Source organism: Xenopus laevis, chromosome 3L, assembly GCF_017654675.1.
Source record: "Xenopus laevis strain J_2021 chromosome 3L, Xenopus_laevis_v10.1, whole genome shotgun sequence".
Taxonomy (NCBI): Eukaryota; Metazoa; Chordata; class Amphibia; order Anura; family Pipidae; genus Xenopus; species Xenopus laevis.
In genome coordinates this window covers 143,039,103-143,064,533 of record NC_054375.1, presented here as the reverse complement: position 1 = coordinate 143,064,533, position 25,431 = coordinate 143,039,103, and the positions used below count along the sequence as shown (strand labels likewise).

The window sequence follows — 25,431 nt, the reverse complement described above, 5'->3', positions numbered from 1 at the left end:
GAGTGGTCTGAAGTTGCGCTAGCGAAAGCTAATTAACATACGGCGCCAAATTTGAATTTCAATGGATGTGTATGAAGCAGCGCATACAGAACACTACACAAGCACAGGGAAACTTAATAAAAGTTTATTTAGGTGTTCTAATGCCCTACACATGTGCCCACAGTATAGTTAAGGTGCCACAAATGTAGGGGGGAAGGCACCCTAAAAAAATTATGGATCTTTTTCAGCCTATCACCCAAAAAACGCCGTTTTTTGGGACTTAGAAAAAATATCAACTATTTTAGGACTTGGAAAATCTACTCTATTGCACTTCGCCTGCTCTAACCTGGCGAAGTGAACTCTGGCGAAGGAGGTCACGCTCAGAAAAAGATCAATGTTAGTAAATTTGCGTATTTTCACCCCCTTCGCCAGAGTGCAACTTCGCCAGCGTTAGGGTGCGAAGTGGCGCTAGGCTATCAGCATCGCTGGCAAATTTTCACCAGGGTGACTGATTTTCACCAGCGTTAGTCACTTCGCCCTTTAGTAAATTTGCCCTTAAGGGTAGTAAGGGTTTGCAGCTTTGATGATTCACATAATTCACACACCAGTCCTTTCCTTCAGTCCTGCTGCACTGAGATTTTGTTCACTCTTTACACCGGCCGCCAAGGACATTTTAACCCGGCCCCCTTAAGACAAATACATTGAAAGATTTATTATTCACATGTCAGTGAAAGTGAACAATGAGCCAATGCTAATTCCATAATAAAATAATATGAGTTTGTATAGTTTATTCACCAAAACAGAAAGGGCTTTCCTATTGACAGCCGTGAGAAAGTAACAGTTTCACACCTCACCCGAACTTCTGCTGTTATTTCACGAGGGACAAAAACTTGTGAAAATCCCAAAAGCCTCAGCATATGCAACTATGAAAAGCAATCGATAAAACAGCTAGAAGAGGTATATGACAAATGAATATGCAGAGGATATAAACTTTTTTACAGGAAAACATACATTAACTAGCTACGATGTGACATTAATTAGACCCTTATTGTAGATGAATGACGTGTGTTGGTTGATAGTGATGAGCGAATCTGCCCCGTTTCACTTCTCCAAAAATTCACGGAAAAATTTGCTCATTAATTGCTCATTAAAGTCTACGGGCGACTTTTTTATCACTGCAACTGTTTTTGTGGTAAAATATATTAGAGACTATGGGAGACTTTTTTGTCTTTGTGACTTTTTTGCAGCTAAATACATCTACGAGCGATTTTTTTTCTAACTTGCATTAAAGTCAGTGGGTGCTTTTTTCTTACTCCATATTTATCAAGTGTCGAATTTTGAATTGAAAAAAACGTTGAAATTCTAATTTAAAAAGACCAACCGAAATTGAGTCAAAGTTTTTTTTTTGATCGAATAGGTCCGTATTTGGCTGAATTTAAATTGTACGGATCTAAGGAATAGCGCATTCGATTGAATTCGATTCAAAGTTTCCCCCCCCAAAAAACTTAGAATTTTCAAAGTCCACCAATTGACTCCATAGGCTAAAACAGCAATTCGGCAGGTTTTAGATGGTGAACGTTTGAAGTCGAATCTTTAAAGAGACAGTCCATAATGAATTTCAATATTCGAATTTTAAAAATCGAATTTGGACTATTCCCTAGTCGAAGTCCAAAAAAATAGCTTGAAATTAGAATTTTTTTCATTCAAAAATTCACTTCGACCTTTGATAAATCTGCCCCAAGTGTATTGTCAATGAGCGTTTTTTTTTTCTCACTCCAAATGCATTGAAGTGAAGGTCGTTTTTTCTTGATGTCTTTCTTGGGGTTTTTCTCAGGAAAAACATTTTCGCTGCAAATTGTTGTTGCAAAATCAGCCAACTACGAAATGTGGGATTTTGCTGAGAATCAAAAGAAAAAATGAGAAAAAATCTGATCATCACTATTGGATGTGCAGTGTCGGACTGGCCCGGCGGGAAACCGGGAAAAAACCCGGTGGGCCCCGACCCTTAATGGGCCCCCGGTGGGCCCCGACCCTTAATGGGTAGGGATGTAGCGAACCGCCGCCGATGTGTTCGCGAACGCCGTTCGCGAACACCGGCAAAATTTGCGAACTGTTCGCGAACTGTTCGCGAACTTCGATCATCCGAAAATCGTTCGATTCGAACGATCGAAGGATTTTAATCGTTCGATCGAACGATTTTCGTTCGAATCGAACGAAAATCGTTCGATTTTAGCGATCGAATGGTCGAATGGGCGACCGATTTTGACGCGAACGCCTATTGGCGAACGTCGCGCGACGTTCGCGAACTTGCGGCGGACGCGAACAGTCGAAGTTCGCGCGAACTAGTTCGCCGGCGAACAGTTCGCTACATCCCTATTAATGGGCCCCCGCCGGGCCAGACCCCTCTCCCGACCATTTTGTTTAAAAAAAAAAGATTTCTTTAGGCGCCGCACTGCGCTATCTGCGCATGCGCGCAGCAACATACAGAGCTCTGAGCGGTGCCTTTCAAGAAGGAGCGCCGAGCCGTGCCGTCAAGCAGGCGCGCAGTGCGCATCATGGTAGGTGGGGTCGGGGGGGCCCTGGGCAGTAGTCCCGGTGGGCCCCGGGCCCCCCAGTCCAACCCTGTGGATGTGTAATTAATTTTTTATGTAAGTTTGAGAGGGAACTCTTGTAATTTAAATACAGATTTGGAACCTGTTATCCAGAATGCTTGGGACCTGGGGTTTACCAGATAATGGATCTTATGGATAATTTTAATCTCCATGCCATCAGTCTACTAGAAAATCATGTAAACATTAAATAACCCAATAGGCTGGTTTTGCTTCCAATAAGGATTAATTATATCTTAGTTGGGATCAATTACAAGCTACTGTTTTATTCTTACACAGAAAAGAAAATCATTTTGAAAAACCTGGTTATTTGAATAAAAGGGAGTCTACGGGAGGGGCCTTTCCATAATTCAGAGATTTTTGGATAACAGATCCAATATCCGCTAACTATGCTAATCACAATGTCAACGTTGAGACTTCCATTACACAGGGGCACAAAAAGGGATTAAATCTGAAAAAATGCAAAATCAGGAAAATGTATAATGCATTATATATATATATATATATATATATATATATATATATATATATATATATATATATATATATATATATATATATATATATATATATATATATATATATATATATATATATATATATATATATATAGGTGGGACCACAAAAAAAACTGAATAAAAGTAGGGAAAACTTAAAACCAGGGTATGTAAAATTGAGATTTCACTGTATTTTTTTGACTGCTTGGGTCAGTGACCCCCATTTTAAATCTGGAAAGAGTCAGAATAATCAGGCAAATCATTCAAAAACTATAAAAAACAACTAATGGAGACCGATTGAAAAGTTGCTTAGAATTGACCATTCTATAACATACCAGGGGGCCCATTTACTTGGCTCGAGTGAATGAATAGAAGAAAAAAATACTTCGAATTTCAAAGGTTTTTTTTTTGCTACTTCGACCATCGAATTGGCTACTTCGACCTTCAACTACATCATACGATTCAAACTAAAAATCGTTCGATTATTTGACCATTTGATAGTCAAAGTACTGTCTCTTTAAAAAAAACTTCGACCACCTACTTCGCCAACTAAAACCTACCGAGGTACCGGAAGGTCCCCATAGGCTCTCTCTCTCGCTTTTTCTCTTTATCTATCTCTCTGTCTCTCTCTTTTTATCAATCTATCTATCTATCTATCTATCTATCTATCTATCTATCTATCTATCAATCATCAGCTATCTATCTCTCTTTATCTCTCTCTCTCTCTCTCTCTCTCTTTCTCTTTATCTATCTATCTCTCTCTCTCTTTTTATCTATCTATCTATCTATCTATCTATCAATCTATCTATCTATCTATCTATCTATCTATCTATCTATCTATCTATCTATCTATCTATCTATCTATCTATCAATCATCAGCTATCTATCTCTCTTTATCTCTCTCTCTCCCTCTCTCTCTCTCTCTCTCTCTTTCTCTTTATCTATCTATCTCTCTCTCTCTCTTTTTATCTATCTATCTATCTATCTATCTATCTATCTATCTATCTATCAATCATCAGCTATCTATCTCTCTTTATCTCTCTCTCTCCCCCTCTCTCTCTCTCTCTCTCTCTCTCTCTCTCTCTCTCTCTCTCTCTCTCTCTCTTTCTCTTTATCTATCTATCTATCTCTCTCTCTTTTTATCTATCTATCTATCTATCATCTATCTATCAACTATCTATCATCTCACAATATCCACCTCTCTGTTTACACCTCACAACTAGTATTTTATTTTTCTTTTACTTACTACTTACTGGTGCCCAACTTTTGCATTAATTTGTATAGTAGATATACATATGAACATAACACTCAACCATTTGACTCTGTCTTAAATATTATTTTTAAACTATGTGAAATAGAATTAAATGTTGTACGACATACTGTGAGAAAGCAGAAGTGGAGACCCAGGGAGCAGTTGTATGTGACACGGAGGAGGCAGAACAACACTGAGAAAGAACCAGTCAACTGGGCAGAAAGACATTCCAATCCATTGGCACAAGATGGACAGAGGTAAGGAATAACTCAACATTTGCATTAGTCATACACATACAATAGTGGTCACTCTCTATCTATACCCTCTGTATCAAGATACATAAATACATATGAATATCTGTGTTTTTACGTTACATTTACTGAAAAATTTAATAATTTTAATGTTATTTGTAACATGTCATTGCTACAGAAAACAGCATCTGTCTGTATATTAGCTAATTCCTGCACTGCTCAACTGACTACAGAAACAATGTATCAGAATTCAGCTCTCCTCCAGCCAAGACCCCTCCCAATTCCACAATGTACTTCTTCTTCACTGACTGTTTAGTCACAAACTATGTTACAAACTGTGATTGCGAATATTTATTATAATACAGTTTTATTTTGTAGCTTGATTTAATAGCTCATGATTCAGATTTCGGATATTGGAGACATGTCCCTTATACACAGCTGTGCAGTAAATGTTACCGAGCCTGTCAGACAGAGGATAATGACACTGCTGGGTCTTGTGAGACTCATTCTACTAAATATTTTGAATTTATGCCAGTAGGCCAGTGATATTCGATATCTTCTTCATCTTTAAACAGACTTGCACTGTTGCGCCCTGGACTTACCTCCACATTTATTGTGCTGGAAATTCTGGGGTTAACTAGAATAAAGATGTGCACTTGTCCACTATTCATCAGAAAAGGCAGGACGGACACATACATGTTTAAATAAGAAAATCCTTAAATAAACCATACCAAAGTACATGGAGAGTATTTGTACACAAGTATCTTTAAAGATGTGTGTCAGAAAGGGAATGGGACCAGTGTCATGAGCACAAGGTAATGGGCTCTTCCATACCAGCATAATAAGTGCCAATAGCGGTTTCAAAAGTAACATTTTCTGAACAAAAGTTTTCTGACTTCTCAGAAAAAAACTCCTTTAAGGTAATTTTGATACTATGCCTCTGCTTCTTACCAGATATATATGTGTATATATATAAAGTAAGAAGTATGTGGAGAAGGAAGTTGCCAGTAGGGATGTAGCGAACGTCGGAAAAAAAGTTCGCGAACATATTCGCGAACTTGCGCAAAAATGCGAGCGGTTCGCGAACGGTTCGCGAACCCCATAGACTTCAATGGGAAGGCGAACTTTAACATCTAGAAAAGACATTTCTGGCCAGAAAAATGATTTTAAAGTTGTTTAAAGGGTGCAACGACCTGGACAGTGGCATGCCAGAGGGGGATCAAGGGCAAAAATGTATCTGAAAAATCTGCCTGTGTGTGCTTGGAAGAGATAGTGTAGGGGGAGAGCTGTTAGTGATTTCAGGGACAGATGATAGTAAATTTGCTGGCTAGTAATCTGCTTGATACTGCTCTGTATTGGAGGGACAGAAGTCTGCAGGGATTTGAGGGACATTTTATCTTAGGTAGCTTTGCTGGCTAGTAATCTACTGTTCTCTTTAAACAACTGCCTACTACACTACTGCACTACTACAGCGGTGGATACGGATTACGTAAAATATATGAATGCTGCTTGAAAAAAGTGACTCCGGTGTTTTTTCTGGAGACGGTAATATTATGGATATTTAGACAGAATGGGAACAAGGTCACACAGCTCGATGGCGGGTTGAAGAAAACAGTGTGCAAATAATGCCTACAAGGCCAACGTATACACTACTACAGCGGTGGATACGGATTACGTAAAATATATTATGGCTGCTTGAAAAAAGTGACTCCGGTGTTTTTTCTGGAGACGGTAATATTATGGATATTTAGACAGAATGTGAACAAGGTCACACAGCTCGATGGCGGGTTGAAGAAAACAGTGTGCAAATAATGCCTACAGGGCAAATAATGCCTAAAAGGTCAACTTATACACTACTACAGCGGTAGTAAAATAAAAAAAAGTAAAATAAAAAAAAAATGAATATTAAAAAAAAAAATTAAAGTTGGTGCTGCTGAACTACTAGGAGCAGCAGATTAGCACACCAGTCCCACTCCCCAACACTGCTAGACTAATAGCACTGGGCTCTTATAGTAGTAGTAGTAGTAGTAGTAGTAAAACAACAAAAAAAATAAATAAAAGCAGTCCTTACAAGGACTACTGTTATTGCAGCAGTCAGCAGATGAGATCAGAAGCAGGACAGCTGCCCACTGCAGCTACATACAGAGCACTGCAGTAGAAGGTAGATTACTAGCCAGCAAAGCTACCTAAGCTTAAATGTCCCTCAAACCCCTGCAGACTTCTGTCCCTCCAATAACAGAGCAGTATCAAAACGATTACTAGCCAGCAAACTTTCAACTGTCCCTGAAATCACTAACAGGCAGCAGCTCTCTCCCTACACTATCTCTTCAGCACACACAGGCAGAGTGAAAAAACGCTGCAGGGCTTCGGTTTTTATAGGGAAGGGGAGTGGTCCAGGGGAGAGCTTCCTGATTGGCTGCCATGTACCTGCTGGTCTGGGGTGAGAGGGCAAAAAAAAGCGCCAACAATGGCGAACCCAAAATGGCGAACGTCGTGCGACGTTCGCGAACTTCCGGCGAGCGCGAACACCCGATGTTCGCGCGAACAAGTTCGCCGGCGAACAGTTCGCGACATCTCTAGTTGCCAGTTATGCACAAAAAGGCACTTTTTAAAATGTACTAATTTAGCAAAATCAGTCTATATATATCTATCTTATTTCTACCTATCCATGCATTGATCTATATTGTCCACACTGTAAAAACCCTTTCTGTAAATTAAGATGGAACCTCCTTTCTTCTAATCAGAATATGTGCCCTTGTGCCTGCTGGAAGGACCTACTGCTAAATAAATGATTACAGAATAAATTATATGATCCCTTATATATTTATACATAGTTATCATATCATCCCTTAAAGGGCATGTAAAGTCTAAAATAGAATAAGGCTAGAAATGCTGTATTTTGTATACTAAATATAAACATGAACTTACTGCACCACAAGCCTAATCAAACAAATAATTTATGCTTTCAAAGTTGGCTACAGGGGGTCACCATCTTGTAACTTTGTTATATATCTTTGCAAGACTAAGACTGTGCACATGCTCAGTGTGGTCTGGGCTGCTTAGGGATCGTCATAAACAAAGCTGCTTGAGTTCTGCATGGCTGGGAAGTAAGGTGGGGGCTCCCCCTGCTGTTCATAAGTATGATTGTTTCCCTGCTCAGCAGTTGGGGACCGTCTGACAATTCCTATCCACAGCAGTAAAAGAAGGGAGAATTTCACTGCATACAGTCAGGTTTCCTATAAAAACGGTACAAATTTTTTAATTAAAGTATATCGGAGATATGTTTCTTTTTCATTAAAGAAAGTGAAAATGGGATTTTATTTTCTTTTTACTTTAAATGCCCTTTAATTGCATCTTCTGAACAACCCCAACTTGATCAGTTTTCCCCATAACTAAGACTATCCATACCCTTTACCAGCTTAGTAGCTCTTCCTTGGACTTTATTTTATTAATATCCTTTTAAAGGATTCCAAACCAACCCCCCCCCCCCCCCGCATATAGTAAATGAGGCACTTACCAGAGCTTTGGAAAATATATAAACCAGAACTATGCTTGTCTTAAATTCTGAACTGAAACTAATGCTCGTAATTCAAATGTGCTAAAAAAAGATTTTGTTTCAAAGACCCAGGGAAGGGGCAAAATGATTTTGATGAGATATATGAAAATGTCCCTGGCACAATGGAACCAACTGAGTCTTCAAAGAAGAAAATGAAGGTTCCACAAGATTCCAAAGAAGAAAACCTCTCCACAAAAAGTAATCTGTAACTCATTGTATGGACTCTTGCTTGCTTGCACAGTATTCATGTCTATAGAGCTCTATACTTTGGCCCCATGTGTGAGATTGAAATTATATAGCATACTACAACTTTAAGTTACAAAGGGAGTCATGTAATGAAATAAATGGTCTAGCATGTCTTCTTCTGTCATAGAAATCAGGGAAGGACCCAGTGAAATGGCCATCCATTGTTGCTGAAATGTTGTTTTTCTATTTTCTTAGTAGAGAAATACAAATGAAAATCCCCCCAACTTCAGCTATATAGTACATACCACTTACTAAATTTTAGGTTATTTCTCATCTTTCATGAGACAAGGAACAAAACACTGAACTGCAGGGGGTTTACAGATAATCACCAGTGTAGTATCACTGGAACTAGAAGTCCAAGAAGGCTCCAGTGCCGAAATTTGCATTTGGACTCTTCCATGTGCCTTTACCATTCAATTCTCTTATTCTCTCTGTACAAAGATCTGATGCTTTGGGACGATAAACGTATTTATTAAATGTATGTTATTTAATAGCCAGACACACAGCATTCTTCTCCCAGCAGAATCAGTAAATAATCTGTGTATCCATGTTCTTTTCAGTTCTGAAGGCAAGTGAAATGTTGAGGAGACAGAGGAGACTCCTGATGGTTCTGGGGACCCTGCTGGTTCTTGTCTTCACTTTCCTGATAATCCTGACCAGCCTCATGTTTATCTACTGTGAGTTTCACCCATACTGACAATGAGCTCTGTAATATGTAACTACATATTCTTCAAATACTGACCATGAAGAGATGAAATATGGGGGATGAGGCTGATCAACATTTTATAACAGGGTACAGATTATAAAAGGTGAATAACCCCATTAAATATACACTTTCCTTTTAGGCCGGACAGATGTGTTATGCCCCTGTTAAGTAAAACCAGATCTTATTGGAGAACAGAATGCTCTGTGAATCCAGAGCTGGTGCCTCCACTCAGTATGGGATTGGATTGTGCATCACATATATCCTTAGGGCTCTTACAGACGAGGGTTTGAAGCTGCGCTCCCCTACGTTGCGTTTTTATGCCTTCAGCCGCAGGGGAGCGCAGGAGTAGACGCATTCAGTTTTTTGCAATGGGGCTGTACTCACACAGTCGCATGTAGGCGCTGAACGTAGGTTGAGACACAACATGCTGCATTTTTCCTGCGTTCAGTGCCTACATGCGCCTGTGTGAGTACAGCCCCATTGAAAAAAACTGAATGCATCTACTCCTGCGGTTGAACCGAAAAAAACGGAACGCAGGGGAGCACAGCTTCAAACATTCGTCTGTAAGAGCCCTTATTGAGATATAATAGCGCACAAATGAATCCACAGCAGATGCAGTTTAACAGTCTGTGTATTAACAGAAGAATCAGAACATATATGAAACCTGTATTAAATGATATGGAGATGAGTCCGATACTATAATGACCTTGGTGCCCTCCTCCATCTGTAGATACACCCAACTGAATTCTACCATACCAGATGGAGTTTTTCTATGTTTAGACATATTACAGTAATCCCAGGCAGACATTATATACTAATAAAAATAATAATTATTAGTGATGATCATTGATGGGCGAATTTATTCGCCAAGCGCAAATTCACTGTGAATTTCTGTGTTTCGCAGCCAGCAAACATTCGCAAAATTGTCGCGAAAATTCTCCGGTGAATTTTCACCGGCGTCAGATTTTTCTTCGCTGGCAATGTTTCCAATGCCATCGACAATTCCGGTGGCAGCGAAAATTAAATGCCCCCATTGACTTTAATGTGCGTCAAAATTTTCGGAATTGTCACCAGCATCGGAAAATTTGGACGCTGGCATCAAAATTTGAGTTTTGCGAATTTCCGTCTATTTTGCGAATTTCGCTGAAAATTTGCGAATTTTTCGGCGAAGAGAAACTGTACAAATTCTCCCATCACTAGTGATGATATTAAAAAGTTCAGGATAGATAAAACAGCATTAAAAAAAACCCCAGCACTGCTCATTTTGACCTCAAGGATCAAGTGTGCCCATTTTGCAGATCTGTATGGGCCATTTTTTATAATTAAATACTACTGGATAACACAGTCTCTTTGCACAACAAAATAATGACTTTTTACAAAACTGGAATTATTATACAAGCAAACGATAGACTGTCCTGAGGTTCACATGTAACAGCTAATTATATTATAAAAATAGGATTGGTTTCTATACTGCTTCTATTCTATCACCTGTTACTGATTCTTTCCAGATTCTATTGTGAGCAGTCGGCTCAAGCAGTTAGGTGAGTATTTTCTAGATTAACACATACTTAAAGGTTTCAGAACTTAAGGAACTACCCTTGTAGTTGTGTTTTAACAAAAGATTTTATAATGAAAAACGACAAGAACCCAACAGAAATGAGTAAAAGGTAAAGGCAGAATACAATTCTGAAGAACAGGCAATTGGTCCGGGCAGGTGACAAGCAAAACAAATCCAAAATCTGGCACTCGGTCAGAACAAGTGGCAAACAAGTTAAGACCAAGAAACAGGCCAATGGTCAAAACCAGGGAGTCAGAATTGTATTTGTTTAGGTATTACCCAGGCTGGCTTGGTGCAGTAAAATTTTCTTGCAAGTTAGTTTTACCTCTCAAGTGGCCCCTCTCTGTACTGTTAGAGGAAGGGTTAACCACACTGATTCCACCCACAGATCTTACACCGGACACCAGTGTTTCTCACAAACAAATAAAAATCCTTATCGACTAACTGGTTCACAATCTCACCAATGGCTGTTGCTGATCTTATGGTATGAACATCAATCACTTCACAGTTATTACAAACACTTTCACCCCTCAGATATTACTCCTTCTGTTTAGCTGTAGTGTTCACAACACCCCAGAGCTAATACTTATTGCCTTGGCCAAACAATCCCCAGTGCTAGGTAAAGCTCACAGTCGTCCCATGCTCCAGGAATTTCCTACCCATGAGTCTGACCACTTGAGTCCCTTACACTGGTGGCCTTGTTACTGCAGGGTACTAAAACTCACTGTTGGAGCCTATGGCTGCTCTACTAACTACACAGATCCTGACTCTCACTCCTAGAATGAGCAATTACAACACGTCTAACACTCGCTACACCTACTGGAACATAGACCCATCCCAGGCCCTTCAGAAAAGAGAGAAATATCATGTGGGGCCTTCCCCTTTTATTAACTAGTTAATCCTGTAACCCTCTGGGCAGTTTTTGAACAGCCAGAATAAACATTTATGCTTGTGCTTGATTCAAACAAATATATAATTAATCCTTATTAATAGCAAAACCAGCCTATTGGGTTTATATGAATTTCTGGTATGAAGATCCAAATTATGGAAAGATCCACTATCTGAAAAACCCCAGATCCCGAACATTCTGCATAACAGGTCCCATTCTGTACTTTTATTTCCCATTTCTAACAAATAAACTCAACCTAATTCAAAAACCTTTGGTACAAAACCCAAAATGCTACTTTATGTACACATAAACCATAGTTTAACCAACAAACAGTCACAGTCACCTGAAAAGACTTGGCAGAATCTAAGTAGAACATCTCTATTTATCATTTTGAACTAAAAAAATTATTATTCAGCCTCAAAGGCTAAAATCCAACCTCTCTTGTGGTTTGCATAGTCACTAGATAACAGAGATACTGAGATCAGCTTTTTCAAAGAGATTGAGAAAAAACATTTTTATTATTATTTTAAGAACTAAAAACTATCCTGCTGATGGAAACTGCAGCGTCATTTTTTTAGATTTTTATAGTACAGTCAAGGGATCATAATATGCATTTGTAAAGTAACAAAGTCCTTGCTTCCTTTATATATACGTGTGTGTGTGTGTGTGTGTGTGAAAGTGACAAAGTCTTTGCTTCCTGTATATATGTGTGTGTCTGTGTGAGTGTGTATGTCTGTGTGTGTGTGTAAAGTAACAAAGTCCTTGTTTCCTATATATATATATATATGTGTGTAGTGTTTGTGTGTGTGTGTGTGTCTGTGTGCGTGTATATGTGTGTGTGTGTGTAAAGTTACAAAGTCCTTGTTTCCTGCATATATGTGTGTGTGTTTGATATATATATATAATAAAATATTGGAATTGCTCGATATGAGAAATTCTAATTCCACTCTACCTGTTGCAGAAGAGGAAAAAGCCGACCTTCTAGCACAAATCCCAACCATAAACCAAACATTCGGTAAGCCATTTCCCTTTTCCTTTAGTATTCAGGTGGTGAACTAGAGCAGATCCATGGGCAGCACAACAGTGCCATGGTCTGGGTATCATAGAAATTAACTTGGAACTGGACAGAAATCAACTTAGCTCTTACCAGATTTCCAGTTCAGGGTTCATGAAGACTGACCACAAAACACCCTCATTTAATAAACATATATTCTTACACCATCAACTTTTAGACATAAACTATTTGTTAATTATATTATCTCTCCTCTCCTGGCTGGCAAACATTACTCCCATATTATTAAGACAAGATAACAAAGCATCAGGGTCTAATGGAATACATCCCTGGGTTCTTCAGAAAACTTGGTTCAACTTCAGCCAAATCATTATTTTTAAGCTTCTTACACCTTCTGCTGACGCGTTTGGCTTCATCTACGTGGCAAAGAACCAAGCTAGAGAAAGAGGCAGAACTGAAAGTAAATAATTCATTGTCAAAGATAGGGTCACACTGGAAACTAAAAATAAATGACTCAACAAAGAGTCTATCATGGGAGCCAAATATCTGCAAAGTTGCAGATCAGACAAAATGATACAACCTTCTAACACAAATAACAACCATAAACCAGACACTGGGTAAGCAATTGTCTTAATTTCTGTTTGATTAAGGAAAGTATAGAGATCTTTTATGAATCTTACAGCTATATTCTGATGAGGTATATGGGGGCAAATTCACTAAGATTCATAGTTGCACCAGTGTCCGCTTCGCCGCACTTCGCCAGGCGTATTTTCGCCCACGCTATGCATATTCACTAAAATCCGAAATTGCGCTCAGGGGAAGCATAAGGTTGCGAATTTGCACTAGCGTTAATTCGCCAAGCAAAGCGAAGTTACGCTAGCGATGCTTAATTTGCATATGGTGCCAAATTTTACAATGGAGGAATATGTAGCATCACTACACAAGCCTGGGAAACCTTCAAAACAGCAAATTAAATTTTTATTTTGCCCTACACATGTGCCCACTGTATAGTTAAGTTGCCATGAGTTAGGAAATGTAGGGGGGAAGGAGGGTAGCCCCAAAATTTTTTCGATCTTTTTCAGCCTATCACCCATAAAAAAAGAAAAAACGCCAGCATTTGGGAAATTTTGTAACTTTTTTTGAAGCAATCCCTATCTACTCTATTGCACTTCGCCTGGTCTGAGGTGGCGAAGGAAGTCTGGCGTAAAAGGTAGTGTTCGGAAAAATGCGTGCATCAGTGAATTTGCGTAGTTACGTCCGTTGCGCAAATTCGCCAGGCGTTAGGGTTTCGAAGTAACACTAGCGAATTTACGCCAGTGTCCGTTAGTGAATCGGCAAATTAACGAAAATGCGCTACGCTAGCGTTAGGCGCTTCGTCCTTTAGTGAATTTGCCCCATGGTTTTTTCAGGGTAAGCGATACAAATTCTCTTCATTTTATTCTCTATCACTTGCGTTTACCTATACTAAATGGACCGCATTATTTTTAGGTGACTGTATGAACTTTAGTCTATATATGGATTCCATTCATATCTCTTTTCAGACTCCCGTATATCAGAGGCGGAGAAACGTATAAAACAGGAAACCTTACAGACATTACAAAGAGGTAACTAACTGGCATCATTTAATTTATTCATATAGGGCCATTTTGAAATAATTTAACAAAAAGAGTTTATACAATAAAAATGGGACAGAAACTGGATTATAGATGGTAGGAGACCTGGGATTAAGTGAAGTGTTATCTATTTTGTTTATAAGAAGAAATGAGCAAGGCTTAGAGCATTTACAGTAGTGGGTGGAGTATGTGGTGGGGACACAGTTATCAGGTTGGAACACAGGTGGGTAACTGTCAGGTTGGAGCCTAGTGTAATAATACCCCAGTCCCCACCACCTCCTCTCTTGCGCACATCTTTTTCTTCCTTGGGGCACATAACTTCTGGTTTTCCTCTTCCATGACATCATCGCGCTTGGCATGAATTTAAAATATTTAAAGGCACCACATTCCTATTCTCCCTGCCCAATGTAGATCTATTGTACATAATTCATGGGTGCACTTCTAGTCTGCTTCTCTGTTCCTTGACCTCTGCCTGTTCTTGATCATTCCTGTATTGCTGCCTGAACTGACCTTTGCCTGTATTTGACTATTCTTCCAGATCCTGACTTTGTACTTTGACCTTGACTACGCTTCTGACTCCTGATTCTATACCCCAACCACGACCTTTTCTACAACTACACTTTGCCCTAACCCCATTCCTTCGGTTGCATGTTACAGTTACCTTGTCTGCCAAAACTCTTGCCCTGGTTCTTTCACTTTAAGACCTGCAGGCATCCGAGTAGTGGAGGGCCCCCTCCGAAGTGAAAGGCAGCTGTTATAGGCGGAAGTGTGAGCTGTGACCAGAATCTTGGTGTCTGTTCTGGGTTTGGGAAAGCATACATGGTGCCTAAATGCTGAGTAATGTGGTTAACACACAATTGGGGCCATATGAGAAGCAGAAGTTATGTTAATAAAGAAACTGTTTATTAATGATAAACAGGAAGACTCCAAGATTCAGATGAAATGTAAGAAATATTCAAGTCCTTATACCAGGCCAGAGCTCAGGGGCAGACAGCAACAATGACAAGTCTGTATAACAGACCAAGGTTGGGGCAGGCTGAAGGTAGAGGGTAGTCCAATAAACAGGCCGAGGTCAATTACCAGGAGATCCAATGGAATTCAGGCTTGGGGAACTTGAGCGGAGGAACAGGGAACGGAACAGAGAACCAGGCAGGAATAAGGCAAGGACAATGAAAGGCAAAATTACATTGCAGTTAAGGTAATATAGCACATACTTTACTGTAGCTTGTTAAAGAAGACTCCTATGGTGCAAAGTTCCTCTAAACGAGGCCCAGAAAGCTTCATAAACAGATTTGCACTTTGCCTCAAAATTATGCCAGATGAAAACGTTTGCTCATACCTAATGGAATGAAAGTGCCTTTTAAAGAAGCAACACTGGTTGGTATCCCTGTATGTATATATATATTTAATCCTTATTTAGCCCAAACTATAGGTAGAGGTCTGACAATGTCAGATGAAAAAATGTTAATATTGTTTAAGAAAAAAGAAACCCCACCAAATAGAGGGTTACTATATCTATACCAAGTAGACTCACAACAAAAATTACAAAACCAAAATAATCAATCAAGGCCACAGCTCCGGTTACCCTGTCCTGCCTTAACTTTGTGGTGTCCCAGGCCTTAGAAACGAAATAGGTAGTTAGTTTTTGGGACAACTCCACCCTCTATATTTTTCAAATTTCTCTTAACCTTATTCTTGGAATATGACCGAATTATTTTTTTAACCCATATATATAAAAAACCTTTTCTTCTGGCAATTTTTTTACTAAATCCTTTTTAACCATTTAATCAATTACCAAGCCTAATTTTTTAGCCTATTTATTGCACTGCACTTTATTGGTGTAACTTATTGCAATATCATTTCGCCTAATCTATTTTGATTAACTACACTTTATATATTAATCAATTAATGAACTTATTTATTAAGGGGTGTTTCTGGAATCTACTGGTGGGGTAACACACCCTTTTGATTCAGGAATAATCAATTTTTATCAGTCCTTAGACTGATCGTTCTCACTTCAATTAATCGCACTAGCACTTTACCTAATTTACCTAATTAGTTAGCACCTTTATGAATGAATTATTATCCTCATTGATTATTTTGGTTTTGTAATTTTTGTTGTGAGTCTACTTGGTATAGATATAGTAACCTTCTATTTGGTGGGGTTTCTTTTTTCTTAAACAATGAAAGTGCCTTTTATTACATATGGGGGCTTCTCTCTACCAGGTGACATATTTACTTTCTGCTATGTGGAAATGCTGATCTTCTGTACTTGGACAAGATATTTAATTTGAGGATTGATCCAACATGAAATGTTCTGTTGCTCACTTACTACTTCTAAAAAGGCAGTCACGTTTTCCCCCTTAAAGGAACAGTAACACCAAAAAAATTAAGTGTTTTAAAGTAATGAAAATAACATGAAGGGGCAGATTTACTAAGGGTCGAATATCGAGGGTTAATTAACCCTCGATATTCGACTAGGAACTAAAATCGTTCGACTTCGAATATCGAAGTCGAACGATTTAGCGCTAATCCTACGATCGAACGATCGAAGGATTATTCGTTCGAACGATTCGAAGGATTTTAATACAACGATCGAAGGAATATCCTTCGATCAAAAAAACGCTGGCAAGCCTATGGGGACCTTCCCCATAGGCTAACATTGACTTCGGTAGCTTTTAGCTACTTCGAAGTCAAAGTAGTAGTCGAAGGTCGAAGTAGCCCATTCGAAATTCGAAGTTTTTTTAATTCGAATCCTTCACTCGAGCTTTGTAAATGTGCCCCGTAGTGTTGCCCAGCACTGGTAAAACTGATGTGTTTGCTACAGAAACACTACTATAGTTCATATAAACAAGCTGCTGTGGAGCAATGGTGGAAATTGAAAAACGGCTATATGGCACAGGTTAAATAATGGATAACAGATAACACCATTAAACAGACAGAGCTTATCTGCTGTGTAACTTGATCTTTTTCTCCTTTAAATGGCTGCCCCCATTGCTACACAGCAGCTTATTTATATAAACAATAGTAGTGTTTCTGAAGCAAACACAGCAGTTTTACCAGTGCAGGGCAACACTGCATTATATTTTCATTACTTTAAAACACTTTTATTTTTTGACGTTACTGTTCCTTTAAACTGTTATTTTACATTTTGTACTACCATCCTCCAAAGAATATTCACTTTTAGCATTTCAAAAACAAGCAACATTTCGGGGCAGATTTATGAAGGGTCAAATTTAGAGTTCGTGGGAGTTTGTAAAAACTTCCATAAACTCCCTTGAAAATCAAGTTAAAAACGACCAATCGAAATTTTTCAAAAAAAATCGAATTTTTTAAATTCAGGTGAATGGAATCAACCCACAAACTGCCGTAAACTCTCATGAACTTGAAAATTTAGTTCAAAACCACCTATTGAAATTTTTTGTTTTTTTTTTTAAAAAAAAATCACATTTTTTTAAATTTGGGTGAATGGGATCGACCCGAGAACTTGAATCAAATGGATTTTTTGAAAAACTCTAATCAAATATTAACTGTTCCCTAGTTTAATTACACTACAATAAATTCAAATTTTCATTTCGACGGTTGATAAATCTGCCCCATATTGTTTAGCATGTCATTATCTTAACCTAAAGGGATCCTGTCATCGGAAAACTTGTTTTTTTCAAAACGCATCAGTTAATGTGCTAAAAAAAAGAGAATAAAAAGAAAAAAAAAAAAAGAAATGAAAGTGCTCTATAAAAAGAGTAGATACTTTTATAGCAGCAAAGGGAAGACCAAATTTATATTAATGCCCTTGGTTTGGGAATGAGAAGCTGAGGCATCTGTAGATCTGTCACAACTTCAGAGATTGAATATTTCTCTCCATTTTTCCATGTCAGGAATCTTAATAGAGTGCATTTCATGAATTTCACTTCTCTTTAAGAGGAAACATTGCCCTTTACATGACACTTTCGTCAGTTCATTTAAACACAGGTGTCCATTCAGCATATCAACAGCACCGACCATAAAAAAAAAGCTCCTGCCGCCATAGAAAAATTCTCTCTAACAAATGCGAGTACCCAAAGTGTCACATGAATACTCATATTTATTATGGCCTTTATATATGTGGGATCTTTAGCTCCAGTTCAGTTGTGTCTTCCCTTTCAGAGAGACCTCAGTGTGATTCTGACTGGAGAGCATTTGATGGAAGCTGTTATTATATTGTTACAACTAAGAAGAACTGGGAGGATGCTCAGGCCACTTGTAAAGCAATGAACAGTGATCTGGTTATTATCACCAGTGAGAAGGAACAGGTGAGACACTTATTGCACATATATCTCAACTGATCTATTTATTATAGACTTCTCATTACATTGTAATGAGGTAGGGTTGTCACCTTTCAATTGGATGAATCCAGGGGGGCTGTGACGTCACAGAGGCTTGGACAGTGTTGTCATGGGGTATAGCAGTTGAGTTGGAGAGGCAGGCGATGATGTCAGGGGTGAGGTTATGACATGGAGATTAGCGTCCATATTTGGAAAACTAGGCAGCAAGTTTTGACCTGGATAGCCCTTCTGCAAACCGGTAGCAACCCTATAGTGAAGATCCATTATGTCAGCCAATGAAATGTTTTTTGCAGTATGTGACTTATACTAGTATAATGGAGTCACTGTGATTTCAGCACTTGGTCCACCAAAGTCACTTGGTTTTGAGGTTTCACATCATTGCAAATACTCAGTTGCCAGTTGCACTGCTTTATCAACTGATTAATTTGCCTGAGGCCTTCTAATAGTCTCATTTTTCACTTATTTATTATTTTACCAATGCAGGGTTGTTGGCTACCATTTATATTAGCACACGCTGGTTGAAGTTTTTGCGTTTGTGGCATATGTTCATATGTAGTCCATCTGCATCTTATTTCTGTCTTGCAATGAGATGTTTCTTCTTCTTCCCCAGAACTTCACTGAAAATATAACCGATGACTCTTTTTTTTGGATTGGCCTCACAAGGGATAAGAATGATAAGAATGCTTGGAGATGGCAGGATGGAACATTCCTTAATCTATCAGAGGGGTAAGATTCTGTTCTTGGCCCTCAGCAAAATGCATCAAAAGCCCCAGTTGACTCTTGCCCTCTCCACCCTGTCCAACCTTCCACAAGCTGCCGCTGACCCCACCCCTACAGGCAGCGGGAAGGGAAATGAAAGGGGGGAGAAACTGAAGCAACAACCAATGGATGTCAGAGAAATGTGAAGGGGGATATTGTGTATATAACAGGCCTCTGAGTTCCATTTATGCCATGCTCACTTCAAAGGTGGCAGGGGAGGCGAGGCACATAGTTGTCCTCTCCTCCAGTCTCAACCTTGCATTTTATTCAGACGTGCTAGTAATGGAGTGGAATGAGAGGGCTTGGCTGCATCTCTACTCTCTGCACAAAGCCTCAGATTTTTAATCTGGCACACCATGCAATAAGGAGCAACCACAGGGGGGCATAATAGCTAGTAAATGTGCACACTGGGATTGTAAATTATCCCTTAGGGTTAGGCCATACTGGCCGTTTTGGGGAGATTTGGTCGCCTGATGACTAATCGCCTCATCTTTGCAGCGACCAATCTCCCCAAACGCCTTCCCTGACTCTGCGCCGGCTAAAATGACAAAACGCCAGCGCTAATCACACGCGGCGATTCGTTTTCCGAAGTTTCCTTGTGAGGCAACTTCGGGCGACTACGGAAAACGAATCGCCGCATGCGAGTTAGGTGCAGTATCTTTAATTATCACAGGTGCTGGTATGGGCTGATTTTTTTTCTATGTTTATCTGCTCTGTCAGACTTTTACTGTAATGGGTATAACAAGACTCATAACACGATTCTTTGTGCAGCTCTCAAATTTGCAGTTCCCAATTTAACTCAGTTTGCAATTCTTCTGCAGATTTTGGTACAAGGATGAGCCTAATAATGAAGCAGGAATCGAAAACTGTGTCCACATGTGGAAAGACAAAAAGTGGAATGATGTTTTTTGCACTAATCAGTATAAAGCCATCTGCGAGAAAAAATAATATGGCGTGTTTAGTTACGGAGGTGTAAATATCAGTTTTATGAGCAACTTATCACAATACTAATATCTAGAAGACACATAAATAAAATGTAAATCTCTCAAATACAATATATATCCATAACTACTAATAAAAAAATAATAATTGATTCGACAGCATTTCTTTGGATTGGACACTGACGTAATCTGCATGTTAGGATAATAAGATTAAGGAACCTTGCTGTAGGTCTTCCATGCTTATAATTAGTTGTAAATGATATTTTTGGCTATGTATTATGTAACTAGTCACTCCTGCTTTTTGCTGCACTGAAGGAACAGCACGACAATGTGTATGAACTGCAAAAAATGTCCATTTGTCACTCTTTGTGGTCTGTCAGGTAAATAACCCATTTGGTTGTCATTTGTCTGCAGTTTTGGGATTATTCCTGGAATATTTGGGTCCCAGATTAATTACACATTCCATGTTGTCATTTTCTAAGGTTCTGTGCAGCAGTACAATGTGCTTCAGTGACTAGAGCTGCCAGATGTACCAACAAATGTACATTAATTGCTGATGCTTCATGTCTTTGTCTGTCAAACAAAGACTCTAGAAGCTTGGCTGGCAATGGGTTATATACAGAAGGGCATTTTGGGAAATGGAATTTTAATGATTTGGTGCTTTCTAGATTGCAAGTTTTTGGATAATAAATCCTGCAGTATGGTGGCTCAGTTGGAAGCACAGTTGCCTTACAGCACTTGGGTTTTGAGCTGGATTCCAGCCAGGGTGTTATCTACAAGAGGTTTGTATGTTTTCTTGACAAAATGTTTTTCCAAAACACATCAGTTAATAGTGCTGCTCCAGCAGAATTCTGCACTGAAATCCATTTCTCAAAAGAGCAAACAGATTTTTTTATATTCAATTTTGAAATCTGATATGGTGCTAGACATATTGTCGGTTTCCCATCTGCCCCAGTCATGTGACTTGTGCCTGCACTTTAGGATGGAATTACTTTCTGGAAGGCTGTTATTTTATTTTTCCTACTTAATGTAACTGAATCAGTCTCAGTCGGACATGGCTTTTAGTATTAAGTGCTGTTCTTAGATCTCCCAGGGAGCTGTTATCTTGTGTTAGAGATGCTATCTGGTTACCTTCCCATTGTTCTGCTGGAGGGTGGAGGAGTGATATCCCTCCAACTTGCAGTACAGCAGGAAAGAGTGATTGAAGTGTATCAAAGCACAAGTCACATGACTGGAGGCAATGTATAGAAAGTTCAAATACACTCACGATACTTTGAGTAACTTGTAAATTAAAGGCTCAGCGTGTCTCCCAGTCACGTGACTCAGCGTGATATCCAAAACTGTAGAAAAGACGATAAAGACACGATGCCAATTCAATTGGTGTACTTAAAGTACGTCCAAATCTTTTAATGTGCGGAAATGAAGCCAAACGTTTCAGGAGCTTCACGCTCCTTTCCTCAGTGGATAAGTGGATTTTCACTTTGAATCGAAGTCGAAGTCGAATTTGGCCTATTCGATGGTCTAAGTACCCAAAAAATTACTTCGAAATTCGAAATTTTTGAATTTGAAAATTCCTTTTGACCCTTAGTAAATGGGCCCCCAATTGTATGAATTTAAAACAGTTTACAGGGTCGGTGACCCCCCTCCCTTAAAGGGATACTGTCATGGGGAAAAAACATTTTTTTCAATATGAATCCGTTAATAGTGCTGCTCCAGCAGAATTCTGCACTGAAACCCATTTCTGAAAAGAGCAAACAGATTTTTTTTTATTCAATTTTGAAATCTGACATGGGGCTAGACATATTGTCAATTTCCCAGCTGCCCCAAGTCATGTGACTTGTGCTCTGATAAACTTCAATCACTCTTTACTGCTGTACTGCAAGTTGGAGTGATATGTGCAAAAACTTTCTTTGCCAGTTATGAGAATGCCAAGATATACATTCTGTTTGTGTAATCACAAAAATGCTCTTCTTAAAACTCACTGGGGCTCAACACAGTGCAAATTTGCCCATGGGCAGTTACCTATAGCAACCAATCAGTGATTAGCTCTTTAAAGTCAGCTGCAAGTAGAACAATGAATGCAGCAATTTGATTGGTTGCCATGGGTTACTGCCCATGGGCAAATTTGCCCAGTGTTGATAAATGACCCCCACTATGTTACCAACAGTATTTTACTCTTTTTATCTCTCTTGTATTTACCTATCCATGCATCGATCTATAACAGGGGTCCCTAACATGTTTTACCTATGAGCCACATTCAATTGTAAAAAGAGTTGGGGAGCGACACATGCAAAAAAATGTTCCTGGGGTGCCAAGTTAGGGCTGTGATTGGCTATTCAGTAGCCCCTATGTGGACTGGCAGCAAATCTTTTATTGACTTTCCACTGAGTCCGAGAGATTGTCCTACTGTAATAATGAAAAGACTGTATTCAATTTTTAAATAGTCGTCGGCTGCTCTATAAGTTATTTGACACAGCATGGTGGGCTTTTCAAGGGAAATTATTTGTAAGAGGGAACCTGAGCTATTTAAGCATTATAAGCAGATTTTGTACTTGGGAAAGTGGGAAAGAAGAAACCACAGATCATTCCCTATTACAATGCCCAGTATCCCAGGGCAGTATATGATCAGGTTCTGTCCATTTTAGGGATTAAAAGATTGTGTAGAGGCACCTATGAGGAAAGAGCCTATGGAGTACTGAGTCGACAGCATCCTTTTGAAAAATAAACAATCTTCATCGTGTTTACAATCATCAGATTTTTCTTGTGGATAAGGAGATGCTATAAAACTTTCAGGAGAGAGGAGGATACGACTGACATTACTGTCTGAGAATTATTTTTCATAAGACTGTGGGAGGCAGTCGCTTGTGAGGTAACATTTAAAGAAAACACAAGACTCAATTTTTCCTTTTCGTGGGTGAAGTTTGGCCACAGCTTTTATTAAAACCATATTTGCCAAAAAAAACGATAACCCTGTCCTTGCCATGTTATACCAAGCCCAAATTACCACAGATGCCAGACACCGCAGCCGCAGTGGGCATGTAAAAGGAAAAACCTACTGGCCATACCCAAATGGCAAGGACCAAAAACAATTACCCACCAATTACCCACCAACAGCTGTGACAATAATATTATATATATATATATATATATATATATATATATATATATATATATATATATATATATATATATATATATATAGACAAATACAAGATTCCTCTGCACTCAACCCATTATCAATATATTTAAGACAGAGACATTTTGTGCATACTGCTACTGAAAAATGCCTTACCCTTTAAACAAAACAGGGATTGTTTGTCCATATATTGCAATATATTTAAGCTGGCCAACTACGTCAAAGTCATCCCATATCTGGCCAGTCCTATGCTCAATTTTCATCTGATTCATTAAGAATTCTATGGTTTAATTATACATTTTATAAAAGGGACGAATACGTTTTACCTGCAACTTACTAGCTGCTTTCAAAGTAAAACTCCCAAACTTGGCTGCCCTTTTATTAGACACCAGTGGGATCACCTGACTATAGTTGGAGGGGGTGGGAGCTACAACATGGAGCTGGTCACTGCTCTTGTAGAACTATAACAAACAAGGGAAAGTTGTGCTCACCACTAGTTTATAAAAACATTAGGCGGGGGTGCAATGAGGGTGTGACCACAAAATACATATAGACAAATACAAGATTCCTCTGCACTCAACCCATTATCAATATATTTGAATCTTGTATTTGTCTATATGTATTTTGTGGTCACACCCTCATTGCACCCCCGCCTAATGTTTTTATAAACTAGTGGTGAGCACAACTTTCCCTTGTTTGTTATAGTTCTACAAGAGCAGTGACCAGCTCCATGTTGTAGCTCCCACCCCCTCCAACTATAGTCAGGTGATCCCACTGGTGTCTAATAAAAGGGCAGCCAAGTTTGGGAGTTTTACTTTGAAAGCAGCTAGTAAGTTGCAGGTAAAACGTATTCGTCCCTTTTATAAAATGTATAATTAAACCATAGAATTCTTAATGAATCAGATGAAAATTGAGCATAGGACTGGCCAGATATGGGATGACTTTGACGTAGTTGGCCAGCTTAAATATATTGCAATATATGGACAAACAATCCCTGTGTTGTTTAAAGGGTAAGGCATTTTTCAGTAGCAGTATGCACAAAATGTCTCTGTCTTAAATATATTGATAATGGGTTGAGTGCAGAGGAATCTTGTATTTGTCTATATGTATTTTGTGGTCACACCCTCATTGCACCCCCGCCTAATGATTTTAAAAACTAGTGGTGAGCACAACTTTCCCTTATATATATATATATATATATATAGATATAGATATATAGACAAATACAAGAGTCCTCTGCACTCAACCCATTATCAATATATTTAAGACAGCGACATTTTGTGCATACTGCTACTGAAAAATGCCTTACCCTTTAAACAAAACAGGGATTGTTTGTTCATATATTGCAATATATTTAAGCTGGCCAACTACGTCAAAGTCATCCCATATCTGGCCAGTCCTATGCTCAATTTTCATCTGATTCATTAAGAATTCTATGGTTTAATTATACATTTTATAAAAGGGACGAATACGTTTACCTGCAACTTACTAGCTGCTTTCAAAGTAAAACTCCCAAACTTGGCTGCCCTTTTATTAGACACCAGTGGGATCACCTGACTATAGTTGGAGGGGGTGGGAGCTACAACATAGAGCTGGTCACTGCTCTTGTAGAACTATAACAAACAAGGGAAAGTTGTGCTCACCATATATACATATATATTATTTTTTAACACAATTCTTAACAATATGGAAGACAATCCATTGAAAATTTTTTAACACATAAATGTAACAATAAAAGTGTAACAGTGCAAAGGGTGGGGGGGTGGGATAATCGGCACAGCGCTCCAGGTGCCCGTGACGTCACAAGAAGAGGAGGGTAAGCAGCTTCCACTTTTTATAACAGCCCTCCCTTAGTGCCATCAACCAATCCTTCCATCCCATATAGCCATTCCCAGGGTTCCCTCTGCTCCCAGTACCTCCCCACAGTCCCGGGCACCCAACGTTACCCACTTTGGTGCCTTGCAGAGTTAAAGAAATTTGTGTGGATAAAGAGAATATCAGACTGTGAAGGGGAATAGATTTAGGAAATTCATCTGATATCTGATGTACCATCAATTTATATGTTTGATTATAGTTGGTATTACATATATGAATCTCTGATT

The 25,431-nt window shown here is 38.9% G+C and overlaps 1 protein-coding gene across 1 annotated transcript; it reads left to right on the top strand.

Moving 5' to 3' along the window:
- Positions 1-4,511: 4,511 nt before the first annotated feature.
- Positions 4,512-20,345, top strand: LOC108710352 (hepatic lectin). Its single transcript, XM_041587173.1, has 9 exons — positions 4,512-4,594; positions 8,211-8,342; positions 8,951-9,067; positions 10,605-10,637; positions 12,505-12,558; positions 14,097-14,159; positions 18,315-18,460; positions 19,104-19,219; positions 20,074-20,345. The coding sequence occupies exons 1-9, from the start codon at positions 4,585-4,587 to the stop codon at positions 20,198-20,200; spliced, it is 798 nt and encodes a 265-aa protein (XP_041443107.1). The 5' UTR covers positions 4,512-4,584; the 3' UTR covers positions 20,201-20,345.
- Positions 20,346-25,431: the final 5,086 nt, after the last annotated feature.

Excerpts from the sequence above, each read along its gene's own strand:
- LOC108710352 (XM_041587173.1), top strand. Across the intron at positions 10,638-12,504 it reads CAGTCGGCTCAAGCAGTTAG|AAGAGGAAAAAGCCGACCTT; the intron begins GTGAGTATTTTC and ends TACCTGTTGCAG. Across the intron at positions 12,559-14,096 it reads AACCATAAACCAAACATTCG|ACTCCCGTATATCAGAGGCG; the intron begins GTAAGCCATTTC and ends ATCTCTTTTCAG.